This window comes from Sarcophilus harrisii, chromosome 6 (assembly GCF_902635505.1).
Source record: "Sarcophilus harrisii chromosome 6, mSarHar1.11, whole genome shotgun sequence".
Classification (NCBI taxonomy): Eukaryota; Metazoa; Chordata; class Mammalia; order Dasyuromorphia; family Dasyuridae; genus Sarcophilus; species Sarcophilus harrisii.
The window spans coordinates 152,286,911-152,308,707 of record NC_045431.1 but is presented as its reverse complement, the minus strand read 5'-3'; the positions used below and the strand labels follow the sequence as shown (position 1 = coordinate 152,308,707).

Genomic DNA, 21,797 nt, shown 5'->3' with positions numbered 1-21,797 from the left:
AGTGAAATGAAATAAACTGAGGAAACAAAGTCCAAGCAATGCAATTTATTGTTAAGACATGCAATTGTAAAACAAATCAATACTAAGGCTCTTTAATAGGCACGAGGATCCTGAAAATGAGGTTCACAAAGGTTATTTTTAGATTTTGGGACATTATAGTGAATGGGAATTATGTCAATCTGCATTCTGCAAACAAGCCACTTGGAGATACAACAACTGGTTTCCTTAAAATAACCGATTTAAAGAAAAAAAATCCTACTAAACTTAGCTCAGGGACATAAAATTTTAACAACTATACAAATTTATATAAAGTGGAATCAATTTAAATCTCTAACTGTGAAAATAGGATGCATCCCTAATCAAACCAAAAGTAAATGATGAAGAGAAAATAATTTCTGTAGTAAGAGAAAGAGACAAAACAGAGAAATAGAAATGAGGAAAGTTCGATTTTAGAGTGGCAACGGGTCCCACTGAGGAAAGCTGTCCCATGACAGTATAATACCTAATATTTACTGCCTAAGCTACAATCTCTGGAAGGATGTTGTGCCTCCATGACAGTATTCTATCTTGAGGAATTAAGTTTCTAGGAGCAACTGACATTAAGAAGGATGGAAGGGCATGAACTCAAATTGGAGATTTCATAGCAAATGGGGAAAAATCATCATGGAAGTAAATAATTAGTAGAAATGAACTGTATAATTAGAGACAGAAAAATTTCTGTGGTGAATCAATGCTTTAAAAAATGGGGGAAGCAAGAGCCACAAAGCACTAAGACACTGTTTTAGAAGATGGACCTCAAAATACTAATCTTTGTTTCAGTAAAGAATACAAAGACTAAAAAAAGAATGCAGAGATTAAAGAAGGAAAAAAATGAGAATAAAAACCATGTTTTAGAAAAAAGAGGAGTAGAAATATAAGAAGAATGAGGGGAAGAGATTGCTTGCTGTCTTGGGGAGGGAGGAGAGAAGGAAAGAGGGAGAAAAATTTGGAACAAAAGTTTTTGCAAAAGTGAATGTTGGGATTTTGGGATTCTGGGAAGATGGCAGAGAAGATCGGTATTTCCCCCACAAATAGAACAAATTCACACCTAGGGGTGGAACACAGATTGGTAAAAAACCAAGAAGAGTTGGGGCAGAACAGGAGTTCTCCTGAGACAACCCAAGAAGACCCAAAGAAAGCCCTCAGGCTGGGGATTAACCCTGTGAAGTGCAAACACCCCTAAGCTAACTATATAAAAAGCAAATGGGGATCCCTAGGGCTAACTGGGGTTGGTTGAAGCAGGAAAAGTTTTACCTCCCAGACAGCCTGAGGAGTTAGGAGTATGAGTCCAGGAAAACTGAGGAAACCTCAGATTATCAAGAAGGCCAGACCAACTGTGCAGCAGAGATTGCCTTAGGTGAGAAGGAACCAGTACACAAATTGGTGACAATAGAACTACTGGGGCAGGGAAGCTTCTTGCTACAGGCACTTGCAGAAGAGAGGAGCTTTTGTTTTGGAGTTTCAAGTCAAAGTGGAAAGCTGAAGTGAAGCTCTTAATTCTATCACCCCCACAATTAGAGGTGCTTTCATTAATAACTTCTTATTTAAAAAAAAATGAATGGGAAAAGAAAAAAACAACTCAACTATAGAAAATATTCCCTATAGTGGGAATAGGGAAAACCAGGGTTCGTATTCAGAGGAGGACGGTGAAGTACCAAAAACAACAACCACCACCAAACAAAAAACAACTTCTATCTTAAAGACTAACATTAAACAGCTCCCTGCCCAGAGAGAATGTATAGCACTGAAAAGAGACTTTAAAAATCAAATGAGAGATGTTCCAGGGACAGAGCCATGATGATGGTAAGAGTGAAGGCATAAGATGTTGGAATGAAGGAAGGAAGTTCCTCAAGCTTTCCCTATTTCCTTTGAAAGCCATATGAAACCAAGCATCTGAACAGTCTGATGGAATGAAACTACTTTCCAGCTCCTGACAGATGGGAAGGACTTCAAGAAAGGTCAATCTTACTGGGGTGAAAGGAGTGTTTAAAAGAGTCTTAATCGCAGCTTTTGATCAGCAACTGAGATCACAGGTCCTGGCTCAGTAACATAGTGACCAATGAGGCGACGCTACAGTTCCAGTTCAGAAGCCTGGGAAACCAGTCTGTTTCCTAGACAGAGCAAACCAGACTACCCAATGAAAAAGCAAGACGCTGTGATCAAACAAGGCTAAGAGCAGCACAAAAAGCTTGGGACAGTGCCCCCTGCACTCCAGGAGCAGAATTTGACCTCAAAAGTCACAAAATAAGAAAAAGAAAGAGAATGAGCAAAAAACACAAAAGAACTTTAATTATAGAAAGCTACTATGGTTACAGGGAAAATAAAAACAACTCAAAATAAAAAGAATAAAATGCCAATATGGGAAATCTCAAAGGGTGATATGAATTGGTCTTAAGCCCAAAGAGCCTTCTTGGAAACACTCATAAAAGATTTTTAAAAGTGAATAACAGAAGTAGAAGAAAAATTGGGGAAAAGAAACAAGGAATATGCAAGAGAAAGCCAATTATCTTGGAAAAAGACAAAAATTGAAGAAAACAATTCCTTAAAAATACAACTGGCCACCAATATACACCTGTCAGATTGGCTAAGATTACAGGAAAAGATAATGACAATGTTGGAGGGGATGTGGGAAAACTGGGACACCGGTACATTGTTGGTGGAGCTGTGAACAGATCCAACCATTCTGGAGAGCAATTTAGAACTATCCTCAAAAAGTTATCAAATTGTGCATACCCTTTGATCCACCAGTGTTACTGCAGGGCTTATATCCTAAAGAGATATTAAAGAAGGGAAAGGGACGCTTATGTGGAAAAAATGTAGTGGCTAGAAACTGGAAATTGAATGGATGCCCATCAATTGTAGAATGATTGGGTAAAATGTGGTATACGAACGTTATGGATTATTATTATTTTGTAAGAAATGACCACCAGGATGAATACAAAGAGGCTTGAAGAGAGTGAAATGAGCAGAACCAGGAGATCGTTATACACTTCAACAACAATATTATATGAGGATCAATTCTGATGGAAGTGGATTATCTTTGGCAATGAGAAAATCCAATTCAGTTCCAATTGATCAATGATGAACAGAACCAGATACACTCTGCTTGCATTTTTGTTTTTCTTCCCAGGTTATTCTTCTTTCTGAATCTGATTTTTCTTGTGCAACAAGAGAACTGTAAAAATATGTACATATATAGTGTATTTAAGATATACTTTAATATGTTTAACATGTATGAAACTGCCTGCCATCTGGGCAGGGGGTGGAGGGAAGGAAGGGAAAAGTTGGAACAGAATTGATTGCAAGGGACAATGTTGAAAAATTACCCATGCATATGATCTATCAATAAAAAGCTATTTTAAAAAAAGGATTAGAAGGGGGGGAAAAATTCAATTAGCCAAATGCAAAAAAGAGAAGGAAACACTTTGAAAAGTAGAATTAATCAAATGGAAAAAGAGATACAAAAGTTAACTTAAGAAAAACTAGAACCCGGCAAATGGAAGGTGATGACTCTCTAAGTCTCATGACTTATCAAGAATCAGTCAAAACAGACTAGAAAAAAAATTTTTAAATAGAAGAAAATGTAAAATTCCTCATTGGAAAAAAAGCTGACCTGGAAAATAGAGGAGAGAAGATTTAAAAATTATTGGTTTACCTGAAAACCATGACCAAAAAGAGTCATAGATAGCAAATTTCAAGAGATCAGCAAGGAAATATGCCCTGATATACTAGAAAAGGCAAAATAATCATTGAAAGAATCCATCAATCATCTAACTCCAGATATCCCACAAGAAAAATCCCAAAAATATTGTTGAAAACTCCAGAGCTATTAGGGGTCAGAACTCTGAAACAAGGATTCTTAGAAGATATTAAATCAGTGGAATTGATTAGACAATGGTTATCTACTTTAGCAAGGTGCTTAACAGTTCTCTAAATTCAATAGGATTGATTTAATCTTACAACAAATAATGGTTTCTTAGGTGATATAATGATTAGTTTATACTCAGTGTAGAGCATATAAACTGAGACAAACTCAGCCAAAGGAGGCAGAGACAGATTTATTCCATCATTCACCTTTGTGGTGGCTGGAGGCTGAAGCACAAACCCTTGGACTCAGACTCACTTCATCTCACACCACTGTGGTGACCTATCCTCCTTCATTTTCTCCACTGAAACCAAGTCCCCATCTGAAGGCCTACAGAAAGTTAACTAAGCACCGGGTGAAGGAGACAATAAAGATTTTTGGACTCTGCTGAAAAGAAGGCTGCCTCCAAGACCTCCAGAAAATCACCAAGAACATTCCACAGAACTATAATCTCAAGATAAAAAAATACTGCCAGCTGCCAGGAAAAAAAAAAAAAAAAAAAACAACAACAACACATTTAACAACAAGAAACAATTCAATTATCAAGGAGCCACAGTCAGGATTACCCAGGATCTGACAGCTTTTACAATAAAGGATTGAAGAGCCTGGAATACTACACTCCAGAAGGCAAAGGACATCAACTGATAGTTTACCTTTCAGATCTTTAGAGAAAGAAGGAATACATGGCTAAAGAAGAATAATATAAACTACAAAATGGGCAACTTTGATGATACCAAATTAAAGAGGTTTTTCACAAAGAAAATCAATGCAGCCAAGATTAGAAGGGAAGAAGAAAGCTGGGGAAAAATTTTTTTTTACATCAAGTGTTTCTGATAAAGGCTTCATTTCTAAAATATATAAAGAACTGGGTCAAATTTATAAGAACACAAGTTATCTCCTAATTGATAAATGGTCAAAGGATATGAAGACAATTTTCAGATAAATTAAAGTCACTTATAGTCATGTAAAAAACCTATAAATTACTATTACAGAAATTCAAATTCAAACAAATTTGAGGTGCCATCCATATCTCTCAAATTGGCCAAGATGACAGAAAAAAATAATGATAAAATGTTAGCGGGACTGTGGGAAAACTGGGACTTCATTGTTGGTGGAGCAGTGAAATGATCCAACCATTCTGGAGAGCAATTTGGAACTAGCCCAAAGAGCTATAAAACTGCATACCCTTTGAGACAGCAGTTTTACTACTAGATCTATATCCCAAAGAAATCAAAAAAGAGGGAAAAGGACCAATATATGCAAAAGTTTGTAGCAGCTCTTTTTGTAGTGGCAAAGAATTGAAAAATGAGTAAATGCCCATTAATTGGGGAATGGCTGAATAAATTGTGTTATATGAAAGTAATGGAATATTATTATTCTATAAAAAATGATGAACAGAATGATTTCAGAAAGGCCTGGAAAGATTTACCTAAATTAATGCTGAGTGAAACAAGCTGAACCAGGAAAACATTGTACATAAAACCAGCAAGATTGTACAATTATGATGGACAGTGATTCAGTGATCCAAGGCAACCCCAGTAAACTTTGATTGGAAAACACCATTCATATACAGAGAACTACATAACTATATTCACTTTTTTCCCTTATGATTTTTTTTTTGTTCTGATGTCTCTTTCAACATGATTCACAAGGAAATATGTAAAAAAAAAAAAAAAAAAAAAAAAAAAAAAAAAAAAAAAAAAAAAAATCAATGTACAAGTATAATCCCCCCAAAACAGTTGTTCTACATGTAACTGGAGAAAATAAAATGAGACTGAGAAAAAACTAAAATAAATAAATGAAAAACAAGAAAATCATGAAAAAAGCTACCCAACTAGAAAAGGAAATAGAGTCTTAAAGAAGCAAATAAAAGAAGAAAACAATAGATCTGGAGAATAGATTAAAAAGAGAAAATATAAGAATAATTAGACTATCTGAAAACTGATAGAACATGAGGGGAAAGTAGAAATAGAAAAAATACTCTGATTATGACATCAAAGGGATCCTTTGTAAAAAAAAAAAAAAAAAATAAGAATAAGAATAAGAATAATATTACCAAATTTTGAAACTCCCAGATCAAAGAGAAAATTTTGCCAGAAATAAGAAAATAACAATTTAAATATAATGGAACTATAATTAGAATTGTACAGGCCTTAGCAGCAGCCACAATAAAAGACCGCGGGTCTTGAAATCATATATACTAGCACTAGTATAACTAGACCTGTGGCTAAAAATATCATATCCAGCAAAATTATCCATAGTTGAATGTAAAAAGGGACATTTAATGAACTTGCAGATTTTCAGGATTTTTTCTCAATCTAACCTGAACTAAACAGAAAATTTAACGTATTTTTTCAAGGAACAACATGGACAAATTGTTTTGTTTTGTTTTCTTTTAACATGGTAATGTTATGTTTAAGTTAACACCAGTAATTGGGTAGCTCAAAAGAAAGACAGGGGCAGATTGAGTATGATCTGATTAAAAAGCAAAACTGTCTAGAAAAAGGTAGAAATAGTAATTAAGTTATGCAAATAAGGTACAGAGGAAGAAATGACACAGAAGCATTAGAGGAGGAAGTCTCATAGTTCTGAAAACCTACTCACATCAAAATGAGTTAAGTGGGCAACATTACACATGAAAGTTATAGCACCCTCCAAAATCTATAAAGAAATAAGGAGTGGGGGGAGAAACAGGTGGAAGAGGAAACAAATGGTGGGGAAAGAAGATAAGGGAGAGATGCCTTAGCATCTAAATTTATAAAAGAAAAGTAACAAAATTACAAGAAGACACAGTAAGGAGAAGAATTTATTTCTTTCTGAGTTTCCAATTAACTAAAAAAAAATTAAATAAACAAAAAGGAAAGTACTGAATCAAACAATTTGCTCAAGAAACTAAAGCTAAAAAACTTGTGACATTTTAAAAATGGATCTTGAAACATATTTCTTAGCACCATATGAAACTTGAAAACTGACTACTTATTTGGGTAAAGAGATAATGCAAACAAATGCTAAAAGGCAGAAACATATTTAAAAAAAGGACTCCTATCACTTTGGTGAGGGTCTCACACCTAGATTGCCTCACACCTGGATTATCACTAACCTGCTCATGGTTTTACCACTTGTTTCTCCCAACTCAATTCCTTTCTCATCCATCAAAGTGATTTTTCTAAAGAGGTGTGATCACATCATCCCCTCTATTCAATAAACTCCAATAGTTTAGTAGAGGTTTCAGAGTCAATTACAAAAACTGTTTTGCATTCAAAACTTTTATAATCCAGGATGGTCCTATTTTTCTATCCCACTTATACATTAGTCTCAGTCACATATTTTTCCAACCCAATGATGCTGGTCTCCTGGCTTATCCAGAAACAAGATCCTTCAATTCTCTTCTCAGGCATTTCCCCTAGCTATCCCCCCATTCCAAGAATATTTTCACCCAATATCTGCTTCTTGGCTTCTTTTAAGTCTCAACTAAAATCTCTTATTTCAAAGGAAGCCTTTCCTCTCCCTCAACTCTTGGCCCTTCCTTCTATTATTCTCTATTTATTTTGTAGATAGCTTGTTTGTACACATTTGTTTGCTTGTGGTTTCCCGCATTAGATTCTGAGCTTCTGGAAAGCAAAGACTGTCTTTTGCCTATTTTTTTTTTTTTTTTATCCCTAGCAACTAACACAGTACCTGGTATACAGTATGCTGCTTAACAAATGTTTATTGACAGAAAGGAATCTCAAAGATGAACTTCTAAATGATCTCAATGGAAAAATAAAAAAATAATTATGTAGAAGTAGATGATGATGATGAAACATACCAAAATTTTTGCAAAGCAGGTAATGAAGGAAAATTATATCTTTATAAACATTCATCAGCAAAATATTAAAGAAGTAATCAAGTATTAGTCATTTTTAGAAATTAACAATGCAACAAAGAAACCTAATGTAAGCACAAAAGGACTATTAAAATTTAGAGATAAAAAACCAAAGAGAAACAAAAAAAATCTACAGAAATGATTAATGAAACTAAAAGCTGGTTCTTTGAAAAAACTAATAAAATTGATAAACCCTTATAAGGTCAGCGTGATTTAAGAAAATAATCCAATTAACTAAATAACAAACAGATTAAGTCAAAGGCACAAAACCTGAAACCTTAAAAAAGATTTTCAGAATTTTCTACATGTGGTAACGTGAAAAAAACTGAAAACACAAGTAAATAGATAAATGCCTTCAATAACTAAAAAAAAAAAAAAAAAAGACCAGAGTTTTTAAATCATTACATCTTAGGAAAAAAAAATTAGCTGTGAAGCAACTGGCAGCATCTATGACTCACTAAATAGAACTAGATCGGGATTAAGGAAGCCTTGATTCAAATCACCTGAAGTGATCGACTTAATCGACTATCACAGAAAAAAAACATCCTGGTCCAAGTGTATTCATAGAAGAATCCAATCATCCCACACTACATTATTATATTAATCAGTGTAGAAAAGACCTATGACAAATCACCACGTTCCTTTATACTAATTAAATAAACAAACAATAAAACTACACATTATAGGCATAAGGAGACCTTTTTAAAAAAATTTTATTAAAGCTTTTTTGTAATATTCTCTGTTGAGGTTTTCTTGGGGTTTCTGGGAGCAACCTTCCTTTCAGTTCAGTAATCACCACAAGTGCAGCCAGGTGTTAAAAATCCAAATCCTTTATTATCTCTTTCAAAGTCCTATCTCCTTCACTTGGGGTTCGGTTCGGTTAGTTTTCTGGAGGCCTTGCGGGAGTCTTGGTTGCAGTGGAGAAGCAAAGGAGGAAAGCCTGTCACCAAGGTGGTGTGAGATGGGATGAATCTGTCCCGAGTCCAAGGGCTTATGCTCCAGCCTCCAGTCTTCTGTCTGCTTGTCTCTGAATTTCCCTGGCTGAGGCTTCTAGCTTGTAAAGCGCCACACTGAGTATATACCTGTTAAGATCGTGTATTTTAAGATCAGCACGAGACAGGAATTCAGGTTAGGGGAAAATCGTCAGTCTTTAGTCTCAGTGAAGAAGGATCGGAGGTGGAAGAGAATCGGCGATAGCAATGTGTGCAGCTGAGTCAAGAAGCTAGCTCGACCAGCAGCCACACAACCAGCAGCTCGGAGTCTCGAACCCAGCCCAATCTCTCCCCACTTGTCTTCCTCCCTCTCTCTCTCTGCCTCCACCCACCAAAATCGTCATTTCCTATACAACACATCAGGACTTGCACGGAGAGTGGGCAGGGACCATTCTTTATCCAATCATGTATATTAATAGAGTATAGCCCAATTACTATCTAGCCTCATGTACTTGGGACCTCAGTGCATCAGCTCAAAGCTCAGCCCATTACGTATACCAATCATTATATCACTAGGAAACCATTATTTGTTGTAGGATTAAATCAATGCTAAACTCGGATTTAACCATCGTCTCAATTCCACTTAGTACCTGGTTTCAAGTTTTGGCCCATAACATCTCCTTGTAGGATTAAATCAATCATACTGAACCATGCTAAATTAGATAACTATTGTCTCTATCAATTCCACTGACTTAGTACCTTGTAAGAATCCTTTGTTTAATGTTCAGAGTTCAGGCCAATAACACTTTTTATTTACAAAACATACGCATGGATTATTTTTTCAACATTGACCCTTGCAAAACCTTCTGTTTCAAATTTTCCCCTTCTTCCCCCCACCCCTCCCCTAGATGGCAGGTAGTCCAATACATGTTAAATATGTTACAATATATGTTAAATCCAATATATGTATACATATTTATAGTTATCTTGCTTCACAAGAAAAATTGGATCAAGAAGGGGAGAAAAAAAACCTGAGAAAGAAAACAAAATGCAAGCAAACAACAGAGAGAGTGAAAATGCTATGTTGTGAAACCTATTTTTTTTAAATTCTTTTTTTTTTTAAATACATGACCAAACTGTTATTTTGCTGTACAAAAAGAATCAGACTCTGAAATATTGTACAATTAGCTTGTGAAGGAAATAAAAAATGCAGGTGGGAATTCAATGTAATGGTTTTTAGTCATCTCCCAGAGTTCTTTCTCTGGGCGTAGCTGGTTCAGTTCATTATTGCTCCATTGGAAATGACTTGGTTGATCTCCTTGCTGAAGATGGCCAGGTCCATCAGAACTGGTCATCATATAGTATTGTTGTTGAAGTATATAATGATCTCCTGGTCCTGCTCATTTCACTCAGCATCAGTTCGTGTAAGTCTCTCCAGGCCTTTCTGAAATCATCTTGTTGGTCATTTCTTACAGAACAATAATATTCCATAATATTCATATACCACAATTTATTCAGCCATTCTCCAACTGATGAGTATCCACTCAGTTTCCAGTTTCTAGTCACTACAAAGAGGGCTGCCACAAACATTTGTGCACATACAGGTCCCTTTCCCTTCTTTAGTATCTCTTTGGGATATAAGCCCAGTAGTAACACTGCTGGATCAAAGGGTATGCACAGTTTGATAACTTTTTGAGCATAGTTCCAAACTACTCTCCAGAATGGTTGGATTCGTTGTGAAACCTATTTTTAAAAAATCTCTTAATATCTACCTAAAATCAAAACCATATATCATATGCAATGAAGAGACACTGAAAAACACAAATAAAGCAAAGATGATCACTCTCCCACTATCATATGGCAGAATTTTAGAAAGTTAATAATAAGCCAAAAGAAATATAAAATATTCACTCTTTCATTCCATTTTTTCCTAGGTTCTACTCCAGATTCCACAGACTTCTTCCTTCACCTAGTAGCTTTCTCACCCTAAAAGATACTTTTGAACTCTCTCCTTTCTCTGGTTGGCCAATTCCTCCTGATACCTGCCTAGGCCAGCAGCTTTCCCTCTTTCATTTCTCTTTGGGCAAGTACATTCCCTCTTCCCATTAAACACTTTAGTTTACTTTTGTTTTCCCTCCATTAATATGTTAAGTGTCTTGAGAAAGGGAACTGATTTGTATTCTCTATATTTAGAATAATTGCCTGGCACATGGTAACTTAATAAATTCCTGACTTTTATTTAATATTGTAAGGACATAAAAGTGGGCATAAATTTGTCCTTATTTGCTGATGATATGATACATTTCTATATCTATATCAATAAAAAAGTAAATACCATTCAAAATAATTACAAAATACACAAAATATTTGAGAACAAATCTATCAAAGCACCCATACTCATACAGATTTAATTACAACATAATTCTTAAAAAAAAAATAAAGAATATAGCTGGAGAAATGTGCAATGCCCAACTGGGCTGTAACAATGTAATAAAAATAAAATTATTAAAGTTAATCTATACTTTTAATGCTATGTCAAACTACCAAAGGGATACTTTACAGAAATAGAATAACAAAATTCATTTGGAGAAACAAAATGTCAGTCTATCAAAGGAAACAACGAAAAGGAGGGATGAAGGAGAAATTGAATTTCTAGGCCTCAATCTATCATGAAACCAGCAATTATCAAACCCGTTTATACTGGTTTGGAGGGGGGGGTATATATACATACATACATATATATATATATACACACACACACACAGATACATATGTATATGGTACACATATATGTACGCATACATAATACATATTTATCGATAAATGTTTACCAACCAACTTTCCAAAATACTTAGGACATAGTTAAATTTAATTTGTATTAACATTTTCTCCACAACTTTAAGTCTGAACAACCAACAAAACAATCAAGTTCTAAATTTGTAGCATTTGATCATCTCTGTGGTGTAAACATATCCACTGAAAATTTAATGACTTATCTCCCAACGCAGTAGTAATGAAAAAGACTAGAAAAGGGAGAGTCAAAAAAAAAAAAAAAATCCAGCGCTTGACACACCACAAAACAAATTATTTACACAAGGACTCCTTGTTTGATTAAAAACTAAGAATCAGTCTGGCCTAAATTAGGCTTAGATCAACATTACATGCCATATTCCATAATAAATTCTAAATGATAAATAAATGGTGGTATAAGATCATAGCATGAAAAAAATTTGAAAAGAAACAGCTATGAAAAGGGAGGGATTATTCTTGACCAAAATAAAAGGATTTTAAAGGATAAAAGGATGATTTCATGAAATTGAAAAGTTTCTGTACAAAATTAAAGTGTCATCTATGATAAGACATTTAAAATTAAAGAGTTGTCAAAGGACATGAACAAACAGTTCTCAAAGAAGAATTACAAACTACTTACAAATAAGAAAGAATTCTCCAAAATACTAATAAGCAAAATGCAAATTAAAACAATCGAGGTTGTTCTTCATACCTTGTATATTGGTAAATGTCAAAAATGGAAATAGTGTTCTTTGGGTTGAAGATAAATAAGCACAACAGGACATTGTTGGTGAAGTGAGTGAATCAGTGTAACCGTATTAGGAAGCAATGTAATTATTGCAAATAAAAGTGCCTAAAAAGCATTTTTGATCTTTTTGACCCATAGATTCCATTACTAGCTTATGTCCCAAACAGGCCACTGATAAGAAAAGTTCCCCTACAACCACACTAAAATATTTGTAGTAGCACTTTGTTATAGGAAAGAATTGGGAAGAAAGTAATTTGGGGAATGGCTAAACAAAATGTGGCATGTGAATGTAAAGAAATTTTACTGTATTGCAAGAAATAGCAAATAAGATGAATACAGAGAAGTATGGAGAGAGATGCATGATCTGATAACAAAGTGAGATAAATTGAGCCAAAAGAACATGTACTCATTGATAACACTGTAAACAGAACCAAAAATAAGTCTAATTCCAAAGACAAGATATTGAGAGGACACTCTCATCTTTATTCCTTTGCAGAGGTGATAAATTCATTTATCAGTCTTGCAAAATTCTCCTCTTTTCTTAAAAATATTATTTGCTGGGGGCAGCTAGATGGCACAGTGGATAGAAGAATGGCCCTGAAGTCAGGAGGATCTGAATTCAAATCTAACCTCAGACAATTATTTCCTAGCTGTGTGACCCTGGACAAATCACTGCCTCGGCAAAAAAATAAAAAGGAAAAGAAAAATATTATTTGTTGCCATCGGGAGGAATATGGGAAAAATTTTGGTGACACTTAAAGAAAAATCCTAAAAGATATATTCTTTAAAGTTTATCTAAACGATAAAAAATGAAATTAAATAAAATTCATTGTTCTGTCAGCTAATTCAGAAAATGAATGGAATCTGAGAACCATAATTTACTATCATTTGAGCTGGAAACCATATGCATACTCATTTCTCATTGTCTCAATCCAAACTCTTCATGAGTTAAAAATAAAGCAGAAACAATACTAGCAATAGCCTTCCATTTTTCATAGAACTCTATATTTTTCACAGTATTTTCATATCCACTACCTAATGTGATCCTTCCAAACTCACTTTATGAGATAAATATATCCAATATACATATGAGGAACCCAAGAGCAGAGATTTCTGAACTGCTTGCTAAAGAAAACCACAAACAGTAAAGTTAAGAAAGCAGGAAGCATTTAGGTCCTTGTTCTTAGTGTCCATGGTCTTACCTAGGAAAAGACATGAGAAACAGCAATTATCACTTCCAAAATTATAACTAGCTTTGGTAGTTACTGAAGAATTGCATGAAATGCTGTTCAACTATTAAAAAAAAAAAAAAAAAAAACTTGAATGAAAGGTAGCATGATAGAGGCAGCACAAGTACAGTATCAGGAAATGTTAATTAAAAACAGTGCTTTTATAGAACAGAGGCCTAACTAATTAAGTTAACTTAACATAACGGAAAATAACACTGATCTTGGATTCAAGAGATTTGAGATCAAATACAAGCTCTGATACTTATTATTACTCTGACTTTGGTGACAACTTCCTAAAGTCTCACTTGCCCCATTTGTAAAATGAAGATACCTGTAGTATATTTCAATCAGCTAAGGTTGAAATTTATAAAACACTATATCCAACCTCAGTAGCCACCTACTTTAACTTAAAAGAAACAAACAAAAGAATCTATTCTACAATCTATCTGAAACGTTTTCATTACTTTTCTTGAATTTGCCCTCTCTGCCATTTCCTTTTCCCAATGATAGAAACGTCACCATACCTCATAAGGGCTTTTAGTCATTTTCAGTTGTGTCTGATTCTGTCATCCCTTTTGGGGGTTTCTTGGCAAGGATACTGGAATGGTTTGTATAACCTACTGCATTTCTCCACACTCTAACTGCTGAGAAGTTTATTTGCCTTACCCTAACTCCAGATAAGTCTCTTTGTAACTTCTACCCATGGTTTCTACTTCTGACCTCTGCGGTCAAATATAACAAATCTTTTTGTTCCATATGAAAAATTTTCAGAAATTCAGGCAGTTATTCTTCCTAACTTTCCTCATTCTCCCATATAAAAATAACCACTGCTACTATTATTACATTTGTGAGGAAGACTTTTTTTTTTTTTTTTTTTTAAACATTCTTCCAAACCTTTTCTCCTTAAACCTCCCTTAGTTCCTCTTTGCCCTTCAGCTGAGGACTTTTATATTGTACTAGAAAAAAAAAAAGTAGGACAATTTGCAGAGAACTCCCTCTCTTATTCTCACAACACTAAGCTATCTTTTGTTCTATTTCCTCCTTCACCTATCTCACCTGAAGGGGAATAAAAATGGGGGTGTGGGGCTGAGGCTTCTTCTTGCCAAGCCAGACTATCTTATACACAAATCTAACCAAGACAATGAAAAAAGCTCAAGAATTATTAATGTCCCTTTCTTCCAAAATGGAGAGAACTCAATAACTATTCAATACCTGGTAGAAATCATTCATGATTTTGTGAAAAAATCAGCAGAAAGGAAACAATCCTGTTCATTAATATTCTGATTTAAAAAATCAGGTAATAAGGCATAAAACAGTGAGAGACATGTTTGACAAAAGCTTTCACAAGTGTAACGGGAGAAATCAAGTGCAGAATTCAGGTCAAAAAATGGAAGGCCTAATATATTGACAAAATCTTTTCCATTCTTATGTTTACATTGTGATGCTTCTCTCAACCTCAGAATTCTGCAGAGATAATTGGAAGAGAGCTATAATCAATCACTTAAAAGGGTCTGGATTATTTATTTCTTCATCCCCATCTTTGAAATACCAAGAATATCTACTGGGGGAATTGTGGGGAAATGATATGCTGAAATGCATTAGAGTCCAGATCCCCTAAAAAGAATGAATTAGGGCTTAAAGATGCAGACTCCATTAAGATGGATAAAATAAAACTATCTCTTAACTTCCAATCTAAACTAAGAATTCAGAATGATGGATTCCTGCAAAGATCTTAGTATAAATAAGCCTCCAGGGCAGGAAGAAAGCAAACCCCAGTGGGTGGAATTCCAGATGCCCCTAGAGCCTTAGGAGTAGTCCCCCAATCGCAGCAAAAATCAAATACCCAGAGGCTGAGGCTGAAGAAGAGTGACTCTGGGTCATTCTGGGCTATCTAACATGGTACTTCCTTATCAAAGCCTGGAGAAAACAGAGGAGGGACATGATAGCTGATCCCACAGTATCTCATAAACTTGACAGATTTAGAACCCAGCTCATTGGACAGAGAAAGAAATCGAATATTATAACTTAGGTGATGTGCCTAAAGGCATGCAGGCAGCAAGTGGCAGAACTGGGATTTGTAGCCAGGTTCTGATTCCAAATATCAGATCCTTCCGACAATACTACACTTTGTAATGTATCTTTGTTCCTTCTTATTGTACTCTAAAAAGCTATCAGTAGACAGAGGCACTATCACCACCAAACATGAACATCTCTCAAGTGATAGATTAATGCTCATAAGTTAACAATTAAGAAGTTCTCAAAGGAAGAAATTCAGATTAATGATAAAATGCTCTAAATCACTAATGATTAGAAAAACAAATTAAAACTCTGAGATTTCACCTGACATCCAAAAGAACAGCCAGGATGACCAAAAAAGAAAAGAAAAATGAAAATGACAAATTTTGGATGATCTGTGGAATGAAAGATGCACTAAGGTAACTGTGATCAAATTCCAAATAGGCCCAACATTTAAGAAAAATAATTTGGAAAATTACTAAACTGTATACACATATACATATAAAACCCAGCAATAGCACTATTGGGTCTATATTCCAGAGAAATCAAAGATGAAAAAGACCCATATGTATTTCAGCAGTTCTATCTGTAGCAGGAAAGAATTAGAAACTAAGAGAAGTTGGTTTTTTATATACACTCCATGCTTCCATAATACACTTAACATAATAGGATACTGAGCTTTCAGGACCACATAAACAACTTGCTATTGTATGCAGAGGTTTCCTTGCCACATTAGCATAACTCTGCTTCAAGTACAACACAGGCTGTCCCACCCCCTAACTTCTCAGGAAGGCCAAAAAGCCTTTAGTGGGGAATGGGGAGGCAAACCAGACATTGTCAACAGGGTTCTTTACTGGACTAAAGGGTCTTATACTTCGCCAGGGTTCCCCATTATCTGTGGCCATCTACAAAACAATATGATTTTATCAGTAGGTGCCAAAATGCCTTTTGACAAAATTCAACATCTGTATCTATTTTTATATATTTTTCTCTTAAAAAAAAAAAAAAAAAAAGTTGTGTGTTCAACTCTTATTTGTCTTTTCTTTCTTTTGTTGTTGAAAAAATTCAGAGCTATCCCCTAAGGAACACTAAACATTTTGGATATTGTCTCATTGTCAGTCTGTTTGATTAATTTCCTATTGTTTCTATGATAATGGTTGAATTGATATTGGTTGAGAATTAGCATACTGAAAAGTTAAGGAGGAAGAATCTAGGTTCTCAGTGAGAGTAATATTGAAATGGTTAAATTGTTCAGATTGGGAATACCAATCAAGTATAAACCAGTCAAGTACAAGCAAGAACTAAAGGAACAGATAAACTGAGAGGTCAATCAGATGTTTGTCAGAGTCAAGAACAAATTCACCTCATAAAGAAGATACATACAAATGGGATGTTAGAGGTGGAGCAGTATTTTTATGAAAAGGTATCAAATGAGTTGTTAAATGTGAGATTCACAACCAGATATCCGAAAGAAATGATTCAGAGCCTAACAGAATTTAAAGCTAAAAAGTTTAAAAAAATTCATTTTGGATATTATAAAATCTTTTTCCTAATGACTTAAAAAAATTCAAGCTACTATAAACAAATATTCAGTGAAGTAATGAATGACAGCAATTATAACTTCAATATATAAACCAAAGTTTTCATTTCAAATTCAATTATCCAAAATCACATAGTGTTTTTAATGTTCCTTCTTTAGTCAAGCAATGTCACCTGTTGACAGTTAAGAAAGCAATTTGGGGAAATTTCTATCTTCCATGTATCTGTTCTAAAACAAACAAACAAACAAAAAACGAAAGGAAATTATCACTATTTTTAAAATTTAGTTTTCAAGGTAATCTTTTGTTTAAGTTATTTTTTCTTCATTGGTTTTTATTATAGTATATAATTTCTACCCCTGATATATGGCAGTTTACTTTACCTATGCCTCAAACTTGACTACACCAGACTTCTATAGAACGAAATAAAAATTATCTGCAATTCCATCTATTCTCAAAGTTTTCTCTCCTTAGAGCATTCATACATACAAAGAGTGATTATGTTTCCTGACAGATAAAAGTAAAAGTATTTAACTTTTTTGGTAGGTGGGGGGTGGGATAAGGAAGGTAAAGTAGACACAGGATAAACCAAAACAAAATAAGTCAAATGATAGAATAGAGCTTTCCAGCATAAAATGATTTGGGGGATTTATGAATCTGTCATCTCTTTTCCTCATATTATACAAAATCCAATGAACAAAAAGAATTGTAATTCTACATTCACCATTTGTCAAAATACCTAGATTAGTGGCTACCTCTATATCAAGTCTGAGCACTATTTGTTGTTGACTGTCAGTAAAAACATGGGAGCCAATTTATCAGAGCTTAATTACCCTTACTCCCTGATAGGCCTTTTTAAATGTAACAATGTTAAAAAAAAACAAAAAACAAAACAGAACTTATCAGAAGTATAGTTTTCCCTATTGTTTTGCTAGTCAAGAATTTATTAGAGATGACGTATCTGAGTTTGATTATATTTATCTAAAATAAAATTAACAAAACAATCAAATAAAGAAAGAAAAAGAAAATCAACAGAGTAGGGAACATGTTCACAATTAATGAAACTTCATCTAATTCAGGAATTGTCTATAGTTATATTTACCCTTAGAAATTCCTTAAATTACCCATAAAAGAAATACATTTTTTAAATAACTATAGCTGAAAGGGTGTTAAAGATCTCTTTAAAAGGAAGGGTTTTTTTTTTCAGGAAAAAAAAGATAGTTGCTATGGAAAACAAATGTTAAATTTCATTTTTCACCATAAACAAGGAGCTACTGATCTAAAGAAGTTTCTACTTACACAAAACAAACAAAAAAAGTATTTTAAAAAAAAAGGCTTACTTGTCAGGAAAATTTACAGATATGGGGAGAAGGGACTAAGAACCCTCCAATAAGGGTCCATTCCTGTGATTATATTAGAATGCATATGTTTCTTCATTCAGTTTCACCACAAGACAAAAGAGAACATATGCAAGTTAAGAGTGAATACAATAGAAACCTTCTAGATGAATACAAATGGCCAAGCAAGATTATTTCTCTGCTAGCCTACGAAAAAAGGAACATGTGGTTTATAATTATGATTTTAGTGCTCAGTCAACTGTGAGCCACATAGGAAATAAAACCAACCCAGGAAAAGGTCAGACTCTTTCTTCTATCTCATTCATTCTAAGGAATGGAGGGGGGTAAGAGAAATCAAATGAGCAGAAATTGCCCATCATTAAACAGTTTCTTCCCTCAAATACTATTTAACTTTTTCAAGTTGTTATTTTGTTCTACCGAGGAACTGGTATAATTAAATGAACAAATTAAATATAGAATGATGTGAATGGATTTTTAAGTATCAAATAAAAATTATATACATATATAATATACAGAATAGTGAATAGCTATCTGAGAGAAACACACAATTTCCAATGGACAAATGATCAAAATCTAAAGACAATTAACAGATTTCAGAGCACACCTATACACCTAAGAAATGTGCAAACTAATAATGTAATGTTAAAAAAAAAATTACATAGTATTCTCCTTATATCTAATTCTGTGCCCAATGAATTTAGACAGACTCTCTTGAAAGTTTATATATGCAGGATACCACCTAGATAGAGACCTTCTCAGGTTGACAAGAATCTGCCAAAGTTGGTGTTCCAGGGACAGTCAAGAAAGCATGGATACCTCTGATTCAAGATAGGAAAACAAAAAATAGCAACTCTCCTTTCTACAGCAAAATGTTAGCTTGTTTTAAAGTGATAAAATTAGTAAAGTTTGTAAAATACAATGCTGGGGCCACAAACATAAAATATTGTTGGTGGCAATGTAAATCATTTTCCAGAATAAAAAAATTTCATTAACCTGGCAACATGAGGCAACAAAAATAAAAAAGCAAGCACAAAATTATCTTTTTATGATCATATGATTTGATCTTTTATGGCTGCCGGGAACATATTCCAATAATATAATCAAAAAGAAAAAAAAATTTTCAACAAGTATGTTTATCATTTGACTATATGTTAATAGTGAACCTTTGAAAACTAATTATATAAATAATGTATTTGATGTACTACTTTTACCTCTTAGAATCCCTAAGCTCAGCTTAAGTACCACTGACTATAAAATATATTCCCGATTCCTTCCTTTAGTTTCCCTCATACTATTCTATTTTATAAATATTTTGTATTGATTTGTGTACATGTTATATCTCAGTTCTGGAGAACCGGGAAAGTTTTGGAATGTGTGTGGGTGTTTGTATTATTAAGCACTGTGTAAGTCAAGTAAGAAGCACTTAATGATTTATGCAATTTTACAAAATGACAAATATGAATATCTATATAAAATAAAAAGTGAATAAAGCGAATAAAAAAGTATAAAATAGAAAACTGTAAATAATGGGAAGAGCCATTAGTTGGAATCTCTGTTCTGTTCTGTTATTTCTTTTTTCTTTTTCTTTCTTTCTTTCTTTTTTTTTCCTGAGGCAATTGGGGTTAAGTGACTTGCTCAGGGTCATACAGCTAGGAAGCGTTAAGTGTCCGAGATCAAATTTGAACTCAGGTCCTCCTAACCAGGGCTGGTGCTCTATCCACTGCACCACCTAGCTTGCTCCTCTGTTATTTCTTAAAGAAGGCAAAAATCTTTTCTGTGCTTCATTCTCATCTCAAGATGATCAAAGGACAACTTACAGCTCATAAAAGACATCATTTTTATTCAGACTAAAAAAAAATTAAAACAGATAAACTTTATTTTAAATTGCATTTAAAGCACAATAAACTTTAAAATGAGAAGCAATGTAGTATGTATATGCATGTCTATGTGCATGTGTGTCTATATAGGTACGTGTATGGGTATCTGGGCACTCTAAAAGTACAATCAGAACACTCTGAAGTGATTAGTGTTAGGGATAAGTTGTCACATATACTTCCAGTGATAACTGACAAAAAGTTTGCAAAGCTTTTATATCCATTATCTCAGCTGAACGTTACAAGAGACGTGTAGGGTTGGTGTCTTACTATGTTTTATTTTTTAAAATTAAACTTAAATTTTATTACAATGACAATTCCAAAAAGAATGACAATGCTAAATCTACTCAACTGCAAAAAAAAAAAAACCCTGGAAAATATTAAAAAAAAAAAAAAATCCCTATAATTCACCTGTCAGGTTAAATAAAACTTGCTGGTAGAAAGGAGAATTGCAACATCGGGAAAGTGGCTGCAGAAACCAAAGAGAAGCTGGAAAATTACAAAGATGTCACGTGTGACACTTAGAAACCCGCAAAATCTCGCACTGAACAGAAACAAGACGAGGCTGTACCGAGACACAAGTACAGGAGAACTGTCCGTGTCTCAGCTCACGGGGAGTCGCCAATAGAAGCTTCATCAATGTTCCCCCCCCACAGGCTTGTTTCCAGGGAACAGCCCTCCCGCTTAGCAGGTCGAGCGCCCCGCAGGGGAATCCCAGACGCTTTCCCACTCAGCTTCGTCTTAATTGCGGCCCCCAATTCCTGAGCCACAGCTGAGCCAGCCCAAATAAAACGCTTCTGGAACCGATTTCCCCAGGCACGGTCCGAAGACACAGCTCAGAATATTCGCCCGTAAAAATAAGGGCAAGGACGCAGGCGGGGGGGAGGGGGGGGTGTCCAGAGAGGGAGGCCGGCCAGTGGCCAGGTAGCCAAGCCAGGGATGTAAGCAGGTAAGGAGGCGCGACAGGCCCAAGAGAAGAGCCGCGGAGGGTCCTGGACGCCCTCACCTGTGCCCCAGGTGGGCCGGCGCCGGCCCGGCCCGGAAGTCCCTACCTTGTCGCTGGTGCTCTCGGCTTCGTGGTCGCCGCCAGCGCCGTCTCCTTCGCGGGCCGCCGCCGCCGCCGCCGCCCCCGGGCCGAGGCCGCCGCCCGCCCGATGCCTCAGCTCTAATATTTTTCTCTCTCTCTCGCCCATGTCACCGTCCGCCCGGACACCTGGCTCCCGCACCCTCCCGGCCGCCGCTGCCCCGCCGCTGCTCCGCTCGCCGCCGCCCACGGATCCCCGCGCCTAGAGTCCCCGCGCCATGGAGCCCGCCCCTCCGCCGCTCCGGCCGGGGATGGAGTCGCGGAGCCGCCGCCGCCGCCGCCGCCGCCGCCGCCGGGGTCACCCCCGAAACGGCATCAACGAGCGAGCGAGCGCGCGACGCCGCCGACGCCCTCGGCCCTACGCGAGTGACAGCCCCACGCGCCGCCTCTCAGCGCGGAGCGCCTGCGAGGAGCCTGGCCCAGGCGAGGAGACCCGGGGAGCCGCGGAGAGGCGCGGCG

General features: G+C 35.6%; 1 protein-coding gene across 1 annotated transcript in view; it reads right to left on the bottom strand.

The window, feature by feature from the left end:
- CDS1 (CDP-diacylglycerol synthase 1) overlaps window positions 1-21,495 on the bottom strand; it is a 72,638-nt gene extending 51,143 nt beyond the window's left edge. The window contains exon 1 of the mRNA XM_023505772.2: window positions 21,307-21,495. Coding sequence (XP_023361540.2) covers window positions 21,307-21,447 — 141 coding nt within the window. The 5' untranslated portion in view covers window positions 21,448-21,495. The remainder of the gene's footprint in view (window positions 1-21,306) is intronic.
- Window positions 21,496-21,797: the final 302 nt, after the last annotated feature.